This window comes from Pelophylax lessonae, assembly GCF_965119305.1.
Source record: "Pelophylax lessonae genome assembly, chromosome: 3".
Lineage (NCBI taxonomy): Eukaryota > Metazoa > Chordata > Amphibia > Anura > Ranidae > Pelophylax > Pelophylax lessonae.
The window spans coordinates 359,290,673-359,308,405 of NC_138770.1; the positions used below are offsets into that span (position 1 = coordinate 359,290,673).

A 17,733-nucleotide genomic window follows, 5' to 3' on the forward strand; every position below is an offset into this window, starting at 1 on the left:
TGTACCTTTAAAGTAAAAAAAAAAAAAAAAAAAAGAGCAAACGTTAAACCTCCAATATTTTTAGACTTTTTAAAAAAAAAAAAAAATGTCCCAAGTTTATACACCAAATTACTATCATAAATATCTTTCAGCATTTTCTATTGAATTTGCTCTACTTACATCAATATAGTTTAAGAGAAGTCCTTTAACTTTCCTTCACTTTGATAAATATCTTTTTAGAAAATTGACAAAACCCATTCTTGGTGCTTTCACTTTAATCTGATCTTGTTTGACTGATCGACTTAAATTCAACCATATCGCTGGAAAGTAACAGTAAGAACTGTGATTACTTTGGACAAAATTCTCACTTCTGACTTGTACAAAGAATCCCTTATGATCTACTTTGTATATAACATTGTGCCAAAGTAACACTTACCCTGTCAATTGTTTCTGAAAATTTAAAAGAAAAACCTTGGTTTTTATTTGGAGTAAATAGCAAAAAACATTTAAAAAAAATGCCTTGATGTCACACAACGTAGAATGTGACAAAATGCAGAAACATTGTTTTTTTATTGTTTTACATTTACTAAAGAGCAATCCTCTGGAGCTGGAACCAAAGCCCATGATTTTATCTGGTTCAGCTCCTGGGCTAAGTGCTGTATCCTGGCTGTCAATGACAGCTGCTAGTTTCAGCTCTGGACAGAGGCGATTTTGAAATAGCACAAGGGCAAATAACTACTGTCCCAGCACCATTTTATAACTCATCCCATCTTATTCCCACATTCACCAAGTACAGCAAGAAATGCTTCTAGTTAACTGGCAGTGGTAATTGAAGACAATTCCATGACAGGTTATGCCTAATGTACACCACATTTAAAAAGTGTCCCTGAGACCCTGAGATATATTAATTGCATCATACAAAAATGGGCTAGATTAGGACATATAATGTCTAGGTGGGTAATGTGGCTGGTGCACAACTAATTTGTACTAGGAAAGGAGGTGAAACGAGATTCAAAGTTCAAAAAGTCATATACACTGCTCAAAAAAAATTAAAGGAACACTTTGAAATCAGATCGCAATGGAGAAAAATATCATGCTGGATATCTATACTGATATGGACTGGGTAATGTGTTAGGAACGAAAGGTTGCGCATCATATAATGGAAATGAAAATGATCAACCTACAGAGGGCTTAATTCAAAAGACACCCAAAAAAAATCAAAGTAAAAAAAATGATGCAGCGGGCTGGTCCATTTTGCTGAAAGTTCATTGCAGCAACTCAAAATGGTACTCAGTAGTTTGTATGGCCCACACGCGCTTGTATGGATGTCTGAATAAGTCGGGGCATGCTCATAATGAGACAATAGATGGTGTCCTGGGATACTTCAATCCAGATCTGGACCAAGGCATCACTGAGCTCCTAAACAACCTGGTGGGGTCGGGTGGACCTAAACATAATGTCCCAGAGGTGTTCTGTTGGATTTAGGTCAGCGTGGGGGCCATTCAATGGTATCAATTCCTTCATCCTCCAGGAACTAGCTGTGTACTCTTGCTACATAAGGTTGGGCATTGTCGTGCACCAGAAAGAACCCAGAACCCACTGCACCAGCTTAGGGTCTGACAATGGATCCAAGGATTTCATCCTGACACCTAATGGCAGTCAGGGTGCCATTGTCTAGCCTGTAGAGGTTTGTGCATCCCTCCATGGATATGCCTCCCCATACCATCACTGACCCACTACCAAATCGGTCATACTGAACGATGTTACAGACAACAGTTTCTCATGACCCTTTCACATCTGTCACATGTGCTCAGGGTGAACCTGCTCTCATCTGTGAAAAGCACAGGGCGCCAGTGGAGGACCTGCCAATTCTGGTGTTCAATGGCAAATGCCAATCAAGCTCCACAGTGCCGAGCAGTAACCACAGGGCCCACTAGAGAATGTCGGGCCCTCAGGCCACCCTCATGAAGTCTGTATCTGATTTTTGGTCAGAGACAGACACACCAGTGACCTGCTAGAGGTCATTTTGCAGAGCTCTGGCAGTGCTCATTCTGTTCCTCCTTGCACAAAGGAGTAGATACCGATTCTGCTGATGGGTTAAGGACCTTCTACGGCCCTGTCCAGCTCTCCTACAGTAACTGCCTGTCTCCTGGAATTTCCTTCATACTCTCGAGAGTGTGGTGGGAGACACAGCAAACCTCCTTGCAATGGCACATATTGATGTGTCATCCTAGAGGAGTTGGACTGCGTGTGCAACCTCTATAGGGTCCAGGTATCACCCCATGTTACCAGTAGTGATACTGACCCTACCCAAATGCAAAACTAGTGAAAAACAGTCAGAAAAGAGAGGTAGGGAAAAAAATGTCAGTGGCCTTCACCTGTAAAACCATTCCTGTTTTTAAGGTTGTCTCGTTGTTGCCCATCTAGTGCATTTGCTGTTAATTTCATCAACACCCAAAGCAGCTTTAACTGATCAACAACCCCCTCTGCTACTTAACTGACCAGATCAATATCCCAGTAGTTTATCTGACCTGATGAAATACTAAGATTAAAAAGTGTTCCTTTCATTTTTTTTGAGCAGTGTATATATATATATATATATATATATATATATATATATATACACATACACACAGTGGGGAAAATAATGATTACACATAAAAACAGATAAGGTGCATACATACAGTGGGGGAAATAATTATTTGATCTCCTGCAGATTTTGTAAGTATGGCCACTTACAAAGAAATGAAGGGTCTATAATTTTTATCATAGGTGTGTTTTAAACCGCTTCTCCCTCAATCTCATTGTGTGGCCACGTGTCTTCTTACATTCCCTGAGACTGAATATTTATTTTCCTTATGCTGGGATCACCATTGAGGTATTTGTAAATTGCTATCATGTCCCCTCTCAGGCGTCTCTTCTCCAGCGAGAATAAATTTAGTGCTTGAAGTCGCTCCTCGTAATTAAGGTCCTCCAATCCCCTAATTAATTTTGGTGCCCTTCTTTGGACTCTTTCCAGCTCCAGCACATCCCTTCTGAGGATTGGTGACCAGAACTGGACAGAATATTCCAGATGCGGCCAGACCAGAGTTTTATAAAATGGCAGGATTGTAGTTTTATCTCTGGTGTATATCCCCTTTTTTATGCATGCCAATATTCTGCTGGCTTTGGCTTAGGACAGGTTTGGTTTCCTCTCATGAACAAACAATAGAGAAGAACAGCTTTTGAATCTTTAAACCTGTTTGTACAAATAGTGTTCAAAGCTAGTCATACAACTGTTAATGAGAACTGCCAGCCCAGTACAGATCCCCAACCCAAAATAAAAACCAAGTAGAATTTTTTAGTGCTGGAGTTATCAGAAAATAGCATCCAAAATGATAAGCAACTGCACTGTACCATCACGTAGGGAGCTTGCCAGCCAACTTTCAATAGTATATATATAATGTGTTATAAAATAAAATGTAACTTAAAAAAAGCATTTATAGGATCCCTTTACTCAACAGTGTCTCATCCTTTACATTTTATTTACAACATATTTGAGTGCATTTTTTCCTAAAAAAAAAAAAAAAAACATCTGATAAAAATTTGCTCACATACAGTATTGTAACTTCAAAATGATCATCTTTTTACTTTATAGGGCCTCTGCTTTCAGAAAAGATATACTGTTGAGGCATTATGTATATTTTTCAAGGCAACAATGCCAATTTTACAGTGCATGGGAATAACCAGAAACAAATGATCTGGCAGCAAAAGGGTTAAATGCACCTTAGTCTCTATCAGACGCGACCGAGGGGCCACACTTGTTCTTCTTGCACCAGTGGGAATGGGAACTTGACACTTCTTTCTCACCCAAGCAAATAGACTGAACTCCTGATATAAAAGACACAAATTTATTCAGCTAGGTATTCATTAATAAAATAAATACCATTTTAAAATAAACAGCTAGATACACAGATATCTTACATGTCAGAGGATTTGTATTTCTGTTCATCCAGTTATGGAGGGCAGAAGACCTGATGTCCTTTACTGCAGTGCTGCAACACTAAACCCCTGCAAAGTGATTAGCTCAATTTGTACACTGCTCTCTACTCCTGCCAGCATATCAAACATTAGCAAATGAGCACTGTAGCACTGACTTGTTCCTTGTGTCGCTTCTCCCTCTCCAAGTCATAGCTTTGCTTTATAGTGGAATACAAGGAACTGATACGTCAAAATATGGTACCTTACTAGTCCTATGGTGCAGATTTACCAGTTATGTTGCTGCAGGTTTGCCCCCTTTTTTGATTGATTTTACATTCTTTAGCACTACTCCTTCACCCGTTTATATATGTTGACCTGTCGTACCATTGGCATGATAGTCATGGCTTTTACAATAATGTTTTTGGCTATGGTCTACCATGTTCTTGTTCAATCTAAGTATAGCCATCAATAAAGATGGAATTTAAAAAGAAAAATATGGCACTTGTATTGCTTGTGTTTTACCTTAAAACAGCATGTCTGAGGGCAACAGTGCAGACAAGTTGATGAGTATTGCAGCAGCCAGAGCTCTGTTTTTTTTTTCCTACATAAATACAAAAGACCCAAATTAAAGCAGCTCTGTAATTATCAATAAATCATTAAACAAATGTTTGACGGTTGCAGTGTAACTACCTGAACTTACTGTATGTGTTGTATGCAAACGTGCTGCTAAGGAACCTCGCAAGCTGCTCTTTTGCTGGTCTAAACCAGAGATCTTTAACCTTTCAGTTAGAAGGCCATATCATATTTTACACGTTCCCGGAGATGAAAATTTAATCTTTTTTTCTAAATGAATGAATAAAATTTATTTGAATTAATATGATTACTTAGACATTTATTTGTAATCCGCACGATATGATTCAGAACAACATAGCATGAACTTGAGTAAAACAAAGCAAAGAATTTGAAATAAACTCAAGCCATTAATAAAGGCTAAGCAATGATAAATGCAATTTGCTTATCATCAGAGACCCCTTAATGTCAGGATCCACATCGGAACTCCCCTTCATCTTAGGGTCCCCATCAGAGCCCCCCCTTTACATCAGGGTCCTCATCAGCATATCCTTTACTTCAAAGTCACCCCTTACATTAGTGTCCCCATTACATCAGTGTTTGTATCAGGGTCCTCCTTACCTCTGTAATTAGGCAGTGTAGCAGCAGGGTGGGTTCCTTCTGTTCTATCCTTCCGTGGATGCTGGGGTAGGCACATCATCAGTTAAAAGAACATCTACAGTCCTAGCTACCAATGACACAGCACAGCAGGGGAGGGAAAACAATATTCTTGCATTGGAGACTGCACAAGGGAAGGGTACGGTCGGGTGCTATGGGGGGGGGAGGGTTGAAGAGAACAAAAGCACATCAGCTTTAAGGGGGGGGGGGCTGAAACTGTGTACATCAGTTGTGGGTCAGATAATAATATTCTGTAGTGGGCCTCATGTGGCCCACGGGCAATAGTTTGGGGACCCCTGGTCTAAACTGTATCATCTAAACTGGTGTCATCCCCTGGCTGTGTTAGAAGACTGCTTATTTCTCAGAACCGGATGGAGATAAATGTAAAAAATTTGATAGAGAACAACAGCTTCTTTACATTTCATCTATGGTTTTAGCAGTTTGCCTGGAGTTCAGCTTTATGTTTCAATGTTTTTTATTAAAGGTTTTCTCAATACAAAAAAAATCAAGAGATTCCAACTTTAGTTTTGAACAGTACACAATATCCACAAGATGGATTACTTATAAAATAAAGATAAGAGGTTATGAGATGTAACTACTCAAGTACAGAGCAAAAGACATATAACAGCAGTCCTCACTTTGGTAAAAAGTTAAAAAGGTAATCTTTCTGAAACCACTGTCTCTTAACACACAACGAGGACATATGGTCTCCAATTGCAACTTGTTTTTCAATCGATTGTAGTATACCTTTATAGTTTACAAAGAAACTGAAGAACAAAGATTGCTATGCATCTTTCTTTTGGTCCCTTCCACCCTCTTGTTAGTAACAATGTGATTTGATGGAGTTCGGAGTGCCTCCTCCGCATTGGGAGGTGCTAATTACTTCAACCACGTAGAAAAGTACACCCCATCCTCCACACTCGCAGAGGTATGCAGTCTGAATCCCTCTTATAGAGGTAAAAGAAAACAAAGAAAAACAAAACAAAAGAAGAAATAAGAGAAAGAAAAAAAAAAGGGGGGGGGGGAGAAGGACTCCGCTGGAGTTCAGCTTTAAACATATACCCACGTTAGAGTGTTTTGTACTTTGGTAACGTAAAATGATCAGAATGACTACTAAAACAGAAAGGTACAAAGAAAGAATTAATGTGACTGAATCATGAGTTTACACTAACAAAGGAAGACAATTCATGGTATAATTACCTTCTTTATCTCATTAAACCACATTTTTATGGGCCAGCATGGTATTATCCCCAGGTTAATAGCTTTTCCTGAATCTCTACGGATAAAAAAGAAGCTAACCAATTCCACATTTTACAATTAAATTACCCAGATTAATGATCCACCTTCCAAATATTGTAATAACTTTCCACATCTTGGATATTTCTCATAAAATTATGAAGTAGAGTCATTTAAGTCAGATTCTGTGTATATATGTACAGTATATATCTCATAAATGCTTTTTTCATATGGCAAATTATTTTTCTTGACAAAATTTAAGCTGTTCAATATTTTAATATTCTAAGTCTGTGTTTTCCAAATGTGTCCTGAAAGACCACACTCTTTAAATATTCCCCAACTCGCACAGAATCACAGGTGAAATAACGGAATTTTTGTAAAATCTTACCTGTAAAATTCCTTTCTCTGAGTCCTCCGACAGTCGCCGCCTCTTCATATTCGTCACATATGGGGTATTAGACTTTGCTCCGAAGGAGTAGCTAGGCAACAGAATATGTTAACAATAAAGCTTTAACATATCCCACCCTCAAGGGGTGGTCCCCTCAGTCAATACCCTCCTACTTCCTGCAACCATATCTCAGTTTTAGTGGAATAGCAGTAGAGTATACATTCAAACCCCAAAAGAGGGGCGGGGGCGGCGACTGTCGGAGGACTCAGAGAAAGGAATTTTACAGGTAAGATTTTACAAAAATTCCGTTTTCTCTTACGTCCTCCGACAGTCGCCGCCTCTTCATATTCGTCACATATGGGGACGTCCCAAAGCAGTGCAAACATGAGGGGTGGGAAACGCATCCGCGCCGAAAGGCAACGCAGTCTCCACATCAAAGAAAGGAACCTTACCAAAGGAAGGAAACCAGCTGGGCAACAGCAAAAACAAGTGCTCAACAGGAGCAACAACCCAGGAAAAGACAAAAAAACCAGGGGATACAAAAAACTATCCCAACAGCCAGGAGTCCCCAACAAGGGACCCTATGGAACAGCCGCACTAAGAACCTTGCGGCCAAAGGAAGCATCCGCCGATGCCTGAACATCTACTTTGTAGAATTTTGTGAAAGTGTGTACGGTCGACCAAGTCGCCGCCTTACACACCTGGGCTACAGAAGCCCCATGACGGCAGGCCCAAGACGTACTCAGTGATCTAGTAGAGTGCGCCTTCACAGGCACAGGGGGAACCTTCCCCTGCAAGGCATAGGCCTGTTCAATGGTCTGCCTGATCCATTTGGCAATGGTAGAGGCGGAAGCCGCCATGCCCTTCCGAGGACCCTCTGGAAGAACAAACAAGGAGTCAGTCTTACGAAAAGACTCAGTCGATTTAAGGTAAACCCTTATCGCCCGAACAACATCCAGAGAGTGCAATCTCACCTCCTTCGGATGTTTAGGCTTCGTGCACAACGAAGGCAAAACAATATCCTCGTTAAGATGGAATTCCGAAACTCGTTTCGGTAGAAAAGAAGGATTAGGTCGCAAGACCACCTTATCCAAATGAACAACCAGGTACGGAGACTTGCAGGACAAAGCCGCCAGTTCCGACACTCTGCGAGCCGAAGTGATCGCCACCAAAAAGGCGACCTTTTTGGACAACATAGACAACGAGATCTCCCTGATCTGTTCAAAAGGAGCACGTTGTAACACAGATAGAACTAGATTCAAGTCCCAAGGGGGCAAAGGATCCCTCCTAGGAGGAACCAGATGCCGCACACCCTGAATAAAAGTGCCAACCAAGGAGTTGGAAGCCACGGGACGTTGAAACAGAACGGCCAGCGCCGACACCTGACCCTTAATCGTAGCCAGCGCCAAACGCTGATCGACACCCGTCTGAAGGAAAGACAGCACACGGGAAACCGAGTACGTGCGGGGTGAAAACCCCCAGGACTCACACCAGGCAAAATAGGCCTTCCAAGTACGGTAATAAACCTTCCCCGAGGAAGACTTCCTCGCGTTGATCAAAGTATGAACGACCTCTGGAGAGAGACCCTTCTCCTTCAGGACCTCGGTCTCAACAGCCAGGCCGTCAAAGCCAGCGACTGTAAAGCAGGATGGTAAATCGGTCCTTGAGACAGTAGATCGTCTCGAAGAGGCAGACGCCAAGGAGCGTCGACCGCCAGATTCACGAGGTCTGCGTACCAGGACCGGCGAGGCCAGTCCGGTGCCACAAGAATCACCGTGCTGCGTTCCGAGTGCAACCTGCGAAGGAACCTGGACAGCAACTGAATCGGTGGAAACGCGTACATCAGCCTGTACTGATGCCACGGGGCCACTAACGCGTCCGACGCGTCTGCCCGAGGGTCGCGCGTCCTTGCCACGAACCTCTTCACCTTGTAGTTGAGGCGAGACGCGAACAGGTCCACATCTGGAAGACCCCACTTCGCGCACAACATCTGGAAGACAGCCGGGTGGAGAGACCATTCCCCCTGATCCAGGGTCTGGCGACTCAGATAGTCCGCCTGCCAGTTCTCCACTCCCGGAATGTGAACCGCCGTTATCGCCGGGACATGAGTCTCGGCCCAAGACAGAATGTCGGCCACTTCTCGAGCCGCTCGGGCACTCCTGGTGCCCCCTTGGTGGTTGATGTAGGCCACCGCCGTGGCATTGTCCGTGTGCACCCGAACCGGGCAGCCCTGCAGCCGGTCCGTCCAGCGATGAAGACAGAGCCTTATCGCACGCAATTCCAGAATGTTGATCGGAAGGGAAGACTCCCCCTCCGACCAGGTCCCCTGGGCGGACAGAACGCCCAGAACACCACCCCAGCCCGACAGGCTGGCATCCGTGGTGATTATCGTCCACGAGATCGGACGAAACGACTTGCCCCCGGACACCAACGGGGACTGGAGCCACCACAGAAGGTTTTCCCTGGTGCGATGACTCAACGAGATCTGAAGATCCAGAGATTGAGGTCGCCCGTCCCACCTGGACAGGATCTCCGCTTGGAGACCCCGCGTGTGAAACTGCGTGAAAGGAATCGCCTCGAAGGCCGAGACCATCAATCCCAGACATCTCATACCCGTCCGCAGAGACGAGTGTGGAACGTCCCTGAGGGACCTGACTTCCTCCTGAAGAGTCCTGAGTTTGTCTTCCGGCAGGAAGACCTTCGCCTGCACCGAGTCCAGTATCATTCCCAGATAGGGGAGACGAACCGACGGACTCAGTGTCGACTTTGGAACATTTATCGTCCAACCGAACTCCTGCAGAGTTTGCATTGTGACAGACAGGTCCTTCTCCAGACCCTGTCTGGTCGCAGACCGAACCAGAATGTCGTCCAGATACCCCAGGACAGAAATGCCCTGGGCTCTCAATAATGCCAGAACCGGTGCAAGCACCTTTGTGAAGACCCGCGGAGCCGAGGCGAGCCCAAAGGGCAACGCCACAAACTGGTAGTGATCCTCCGCAATGGCAAATCGAAGGTACTTCTGATGACCCTCGAATATGGGGATGTGAAGGTACGCATCCTTCAAATCGATGGAGGCCATGAATTCCCCCGGAACCAGGGCAGCCACCACCGAGCGCAGGGATTCCATGCGGAACTTGCGAACTCGCACAGAGCGGTTCAGAGCTTTCAAGTCCAGAATCGGACGAACCTTGCCCTCCTTCCTGGGCACGGTGAACAGATTGGAATAAAACCCCCGAAATCTGTCCCGATGAGGCACCGGAACCACCACTCCCTGAGCCCTCAGGTCCCGCACCGCCAGGTGCAGATCCCGCAGGCGCTCTGGAGACAGTTGAAGATTTGAGGGAAAAAATCTGCTCTCCGGCCGAGAGAGAAACTCGATCTTGTAACCAGATCGAACGATTTCCAGAACCCATCTGTCCCTCACACGGGCCAACCAGGGCTGAAGAAAACCGAGCAAGCGTCCCCCCACCCCAAAACTGGGTGAGGGCGCCCCTTCAGGCCGAACTGTTATGGGCCGCAGGTCCGGATTGACCGGACTTCTGTTTCCCAGACCAGGGCTTCTTCTGAGAGCCTTGGCCCTTGAACGGTTTGCCCTTGTAGTGCGGCCGAAAGGCACGAAAGGACCCCTGAGGGGGCCGAAAATGAGCATGCTTCTTCCCAGAAGCCCCCTTAGCCTTGGGGAAATGGGGCAAGAGAGTGCTCTTACCCCCGGTAATCCCCTTAATCAACACATCCAGGGACTCCCCAAAAAGGCGAGACCCATCATAAGGCAGATTGGCTAAGGTTTTACGTGAAGATTGGTCCACCGACCAACATTTCAACCAAACCAGGCGGCGAGACAACACCGCCACGCTGTGCACACGCGCGGCCAACGGAATCAGGTCCAGGTCCGCATCACACAGATACATGACACCCTGGTGGATCTGATCCACCATATCCAGGGTCGCCGCCGAGGCCGAATCGGCCACTAGGACGCGCCTAAGCATCTGCGTCCAACTTGCGATCGCCTGGGCCGCCATGAGAGAAGCAAACAGAGCCTTAAGCATAGAACCCGTAACAGAATAAGTATGACGGGCAAGAGACTCCAGTCTCCTATCCGTGGCATCACGGAAAACAGGGGATCCCTCTGCAGGGATCGCAGTGGCTTTGTTCAAAACCGCAATAGCATGATCCACTGGTGGAGGCACACACCACCGTTCATCAGTGGCAGGCGAGAAAGGATAACGCAGCTTAAATTTACTTGGTACCGCAAAAGGCTTGCGCAAATCGCGCCATTGGTCCTTAACAGCGCGCTGAAAATCAGCATTGCAGGGAAAAACCTGCGGCGTCCTGCGTTTTCTCTGCGTCCCATAAGCCGCCAAGGCAGCTGGGGGACACACCTCGTCCTGCAAACGTAGCGTCTGCTTAATGGAAGCAATCAACTCATCCATGATTGCAAGCTCTTCAGGCGAGCCAGGGGGAGAATTATCAACCCCCTCAACTTCAGCCTCTACCTCAGACCCCACTAGATCAAGAGAGGAGCGGGACCCCGATAGGGGGGTCCCCGCCAGAACAGCCCCATCACCTTCACCCTCAGAATCAGAGGACAGAGCAACTCTGGGCCGTTTAGTAGATTGAGCAGCCACCAGCATTTGCACCTGTGCAGCAAGGCCAGCCACAATAGTGGCTAAATCCCCCCCTGGGGGGGAAACAGCGGTCCCCTGGCTTTCCACCAATACTGTGGGAAACTTGCCCTCCTGAGAATCCATTGCCCCTGTATGCCAGACAACCAAGGGTTAACTGCCCCCTTACAGCAAGCGCGGCAAGCGCAGCCCACCGCACCACACTCAGGCACAATGAGACCCCCACAGGGAATATACAGACTGAATACAGGCAATGGAACACAGGAATAGAAGGATAAAACCTGAGGAGACTCCGCTGCTGCTGCTGCCTCGATCGGTGCTTCCAGGAGAGAGGAAGTGATGCTGCCAGGGCGCTCTATGTAAGCCTATGGAGGCTACAAGAAAATGGCCGCCGTGCATGTAAACCATGCGGCCGGAGCGGGCGCCGGTAAAATGGCGTCGTTTGGCGCCGAAATCGCCGCTCCACAGTGCATAAAATCACACACAATATTATCCCATTATATGGATACATGTTAGATCGCCGCAGCGATCGCTGTATATGCCCCAACATGCCATTAAAAACATGCCCCACAGCACACAGCTCCTCACACTGCCCAGCCTGACATACTCAGTGTCATGCAGCTCCCCCCCCCCCCTTGCAGCCCACAGCATGCAGCCGAGAGATAGGGAGACAAGCAGTGTGATTAAAGGCAGGTTACACAGTCCCAGACTGAGACCCCCCCCAGACAGACAGGTCCCCACATAGATACACTTACCTCACATGGCGTGGGGAACCCGCACAGGCGAACAAGCCGCTGCACATGAGGCAGGGAGAGTCGCAATTCAAGACGCACACAATGGCGGTTCAGAAACCGCACAGCGTCCGGTGAGGTAGCCACCTCACCAATCATCCCTGCACCGAACAGGGATGGGTCGTTCACTGTGCCAGGAGCGTTACCTGGCTGAACGCTCGATGGCAGACTGGGAAGCCACTGACCCATGACCTGCGACCAGGGGGATCAGCCCGAGACCCAGTCCGCATGATCCTCTTCGTCCGAAGAACTAACTAATGCTGACAAAAATAACAGCTAAGTAAAGGTAGAGAGAAAACTCAAACAAAATATCAAAAAGAAGAAAGAGTCTGGGACAAAAAGTCCCAGCACAGAGAGAGCCAGCCACTCCTGACAAGCTAGACATTAAAACTGAGATATGGTTGCAGGAAGTAGGAGGGTATTGACTGAGGGGACCACCCCTTGAGGGTGGGATATGTTAAAGCTTTATTGTTAACATATTCTGTTGCCTAGCTACTCCTTCGGAGCAAAGTCTAATACCCCATATGTGACGAATATGAAGAGGCGGCGACTGTCGGAGGACGTAAGAGAAAAATAGTTTGGACCCAACTCTGGCAATTTTTTTAGACTGGCCATAGACTGCCTTAATTTTAGCCAATTCCCTGTCAACCTAAAAAAAAAAATCAAGTAAAACATTGACTGAGCTGGGTGGAATATTATCAGCTGAACAGAGAATCAACTGGCTAGCTTAAGTTCCCAATGGAGGAGGAAAAAAGTCTAGCTGCATTAATAACCTTCTTTCCAAAGCTGTCCAAGAATGTTGGCAGTAATTCCTTTCTGCTACTGAATGTCTTCACTCTTCCCAGTTCAATGACACCCAATGTCAATCAGCGCATAGAACTGAGGATATCAAGTGAGCGCAAGGTGTCATGTACTTGCCCCCTGAGTGGGTATTACTATAGCACCCTGCACTGACATTATAACATCAGCACCATTCTCTATATCAAGAATTGTCCACTGTCAGACAGTCTGAAGAGGACCAAAAGCATCAGGTATCATGTATTAAAGTAGTGGAAAGCATAGCATTCTAGGTGTAATTACTGGAACTGTGAAAATGGTACAGGCATTAGCATAGACAGCAACTGATACCCAATATGATCCACCTAATAATGTAAAAAATCTGAAGTGAAACGTTTTTTTTTTTTTTGGTATAGACATTTTTATTGCTTTCAGTGTTTCTATTTCAGAACTTTATATATTCTGTGTGGTCACAGTTGAAACGCATTAATGCAAATTGTATTATATGTTTTATGGCATGTTAATACCTAAGCTGAGGTTTGTTCTTTTTTTTTGTAAATTTCTGTTTATTAAAAGTTTTCAAGAAAAGACAACACATTACACAGCACAGTGCCACGCAGGGCAACCACAAAACAAGAAAACATGGGACAACATGTCACCCAAAAACCCCAGGCTCCACCCAGTGGTCGTCATAAGTAAAAAACAAAGCCCCCGAAGGAGGCAGGGCAATCCCTTGAGGTTAATTCAACACAGCATCACAAAAGGCTCTTAGAGCAGAAAAAACGCTCAAAATGAAACAATTAGCATGCGACAATAGCAGTCTTTGATCCCAAAGGAAAAGCAAGTAAAAGGAAGAACAAGGAAAAACGAACATCAACAGTGCAGCAGATAAGTGACACAGGCATACAGGGGAGGACTGGCAAGGGGGGCAGAGTGGCAATTGCCCCCCGGGCCACTCTGAAAAGTGGTAAAAACTGATAAAAAGGCCTCACTCAGTGCTGGATTAATGTAGGGGCCAGACACTGTATACAGCTGCAAGTCCAAAACCAGGTGGGCATGCATGGTAAGCTGATTTGATGGTTCAATGGGCCACTTGACTGGACTTGCCCCCCAGACCTAAGGCTGCCAGCCCTCCCCTGCAGGCATACAACATCCCACCTCACATCCCCCCCACCTCACATCCCCCCACATTATAAGCACAAAATAGGTACAATACAACAGGCCCTCTAAGGCTGTTCATCAGAGGTTGAGGCCGGGGAGTCAATCCATATCTTCCATACCTTATCAAACTTACGAGGACACCCGCTGCTGAGATACGTAGCCTTATAGAGCGGAGTCACTTTGTTCACCAGACCTTTCCAAAATCGGACGGTGGGGGCCAACAGGTTCTTTCAGTGTAGGAGCAAGGCCTTACGGGCATAAAAGAGGAGCAAGCTAACAAGCATATGAATGGCCCTCGCCGGGGCCAATTCCTCAACCAAGCCCAGAAGACACACCTCAACAGAATCAGGGACCGGGACTGCAATCACAGCCGTAATGCAGGCCAGCACAGCAGTCCAGTAATCCCGAACCACTGGGCAGCGCCAAAAAATATGACTAAAGCCCGCCGGGGAGTGTGAACAGCGCCAGCATTCCGCAGAGGATGTGGGAAAGATACGGACCAGTCTCGCCGGTGTATAATAAATCCTATGTAGGAATTTAAAATGTATCAGGCGGTCCCTAGCAGAGACCAGGTAAGCAAAGGGAGCACACCACATATCATCCCAATCATCACCATCCAAGTCTGGTACCTCCTCCACCCATCTAGCCCGACACTTACGCACCGCCAAGGGAGTAGTAACAAACAGTTCCTTATACAAGGCAGAGAGAGTTTTCGGCATAACCTCAACTCGCAGAGCAGTCTCCAATGCAGAGGACTCAACCTCTACCCGGGAGGCATTAAATTGCGCAAGGTTTGTTCTTAATGGTGCTATTCACATATGCAGCATATCGACATACATAGTCCAGAAAAATGTCATGTACATTATTTCATCTGTCAGCCTCCATTCACATTGGTGCGATTTGACAGGTCAAATCGCAGCCTATTGCTAGCAATGAGAGTGTCCCAGTTGGTGCAACGCCAACTTTGTGGCAACGCACTGATTTTCAAAAGTAGTTCCTGCACTACTTTTGGTGACTTAAGGTGCAACATCAATAGACATATGTGCATGAACCCACACAGATATCTTTCAAGTTGCCCCCGAAGTCGGACTAAAATGTGGCTTTGAAATCGTACAAGTTCAGGTGAAGTTGCACGATTTCAAAGCCATGTTCAGTGTGAATGAGGGTTTAACACTCTTAATAAGGGTTTTAGATAGGGATGAAAACGCATAAATAAGCTCCTCAAAGATGTGCCACAATACAAGTGCATAAATGTGAATCCAGTCTAATTCTCTTAAACCAGCCTTGTGATCCAGGCACCCCTGCCACACACCATAACCAGGTCAGTGACCTAACTTTTATCCAATGCAGTTAATCAATAACCAGATGAAGGGCCACACCCAAAACGTGTCGTCATGGTGACAGCTTTGTAATGAACGGCCAGGCTTTGGATCCATCATTCCGGTATGATCTTTTCCCCCATACGGGGAGTGCAGCTTCAGCTGTCCAGCTGGACCCATTGCGTATCAGGGATTCCATCTACAGCAGGATCGCCCACTTCTGGCCTCCCCGCCTGCTGATCACAGTGTGGTTCCTGGGGCTGCCGCTGCAGCGCCCAAGACAATGCTTTCAGCCAAGAGGGACACATGGCCAGGGAAGTACAGCTACTCTCCCCTTTCTGGTTTTTATCATCATTTCCAGCTTACGGAGACACAGTTAATCACACTGTGGAGACAGGTCAGTTTCTTTCCCGGCAGATCACTTTCTGCCTTCCATTCAGTGTTTGGGTTTCTGATATGTGTAGTCCTACGGTGATCATGTTCATAGTGCTGGTTGATGAACAATCGTTTTTTGCTATACACAGCTGATCACAGCTTCTTTGGAACTCTTATTTCCATTTGACTTACAATAAATCTTTTATCTTCATCATCCATGGTGACTGCTTCCATCCTGTGGAACTACAAATAACAGCCAGCAAGTGTGAGCACATGTACTATGATTGGGCTGGACATACTCACATCCCCCAGCACTCCACATAGAGGTTCTTTTGTTGTTTGTTTGCAGTTAAAGCGGAGTTCCGGGCACAGATGTCATTTTTTAATAAACATACCCCCGGGACAGTCAGGGCTAGCACATTCCACAATGGCTAGCCTCTGATCTGTCCCGGTTTGCACTTACCTTTTAGAAGAAATACTTACTTAGAAAATTTCTTCCACAGCGTTTCCATCTCTCTTGTGGGCAGCTGAAGCCGGCGCGGTCCTCTTCTGTGTCTTCTTCCGCGTCTTCTTGTCCCAGAATGCGCCGCACCGGCCCCTCTCGTCACTTCCGGCGCGGCGCCGCATTCCTCCACAGCTTCTGGGCATGCCCAGAAGCTGTTTAGCAGGGGAATGCGGCGTCGCCCGGAAATGACGAGCGGGGCCGGTGCCGTCGCATTGATTCCTGGGAGCTGTGACGTTCAGCTCCCAGGAATCATAGCGAGGCAGGAAGTGACGGGGTGAGCCGCGGCTCCGAGGGAGGAAGTACTCTGAGGTGAGTATCTTCGATCTTCAATTGCAAGGTAAGTAAACAAATAAAAAAAAAATAACTATCCAATTCCTTTTCAGGTGAGGCATTCCTAGCGGAGGGGCACAAAAACAATATTTAGATAGTACTCCGCTTTAATCAATAGTCACTTGTTCCAGTGACAATTGTCTAAGGCCCCTTTCACAAGGGCTTTCCGATCCGATCCGCCTGTCAGTTTTTTCAGGTGAACCGGATCGGATGCTCCATGCAGCCCTATGGAGCAGCGGGTGTCAGCAAAGACATTTCCACTGACAACCGCTGCTACCCGATCCGATCCTGTCCGTGAAATCCAGACGTTTGGAAATCCTATTTTCCATCCGCCTGGAGGATCGGATGAGAACCAACAGGCGGTCCATTCTCATCTGATCTCCCCATCGAGGATGGCGGGGATCTGACAGCTCTGTCTCTGCACACAGAGCGGAGACGAAGCTGTCATCCGCCGGATCGATCCCCCGCTGAGCAGAACGGACACCGTCGGGTGCACCACCCATATGAAAGAAGCCTAAGAGGGTAATTCTTTTCACCTTGTCTCAGGTACAGAAGGAGAAGGAAAATGTTCCCAAAGGGATGCAGGCATCAAAAAAAAGGAAAAAAAAATACAGGGGTTTAGAAATGAGAAAAAAAGTTTTTATAGATATATAGTATAATTATTAGGGTAAAGCTTCTATGACATCATATAAATAAGTATACTAGGTACATATCCAAAGGTTTAAGCATGCAGAACCAAACTTTTGCGGCTGTCTGACTAACTTAACCAACGTAATTAGTCTAATCAAACTGAGCTAGACAGAATGTAAATATATGAGATCCCATGGGGAAGGTTAGAGAAATCGTCTAAATGTTCTAATGTGCTCCTGGCATTCTTCTAGCTTCACTGGGTTATAAGATGTGGCATCACATGTCTATGTACCGGGGTCACAGTCATAAAAGAAAATAGGTTAGAACCAACGACTGCAATTAATGAGGGAGTAAGCAACATGGATATAACTTGTGGAGTGTACTTACCATGGATAATTTAATTAAGTACACTGTGTGCATCATTTGCGACCTG

General features: G+C 46.1%; 1 protein-coding gene across 1 annotated transcript in view; it reads right to left on the reverse strand.

Moving 5' to 3' along the window:
* Positions 1 to 274: 274 nt before the first annotated feature.
* The window catches only part of UBE3D (ubiquitin protein ligase E3D), a 457,021-nt gene continuing 439,562 nt past the window's right edge, over positions 275 to 17,733 (reverse strand). The window contains exon 10 of the mRNA XM_082250092.1: positions 275 to 299. Coding sequence (XP_082106218.1) covers positions 288 to 299 — 12 coding nt within the window. The 3' untranslated portion in view covers positions 275 to 287. The remainder of the gene's footprint in view (positions 300 to 17,733) is intronic.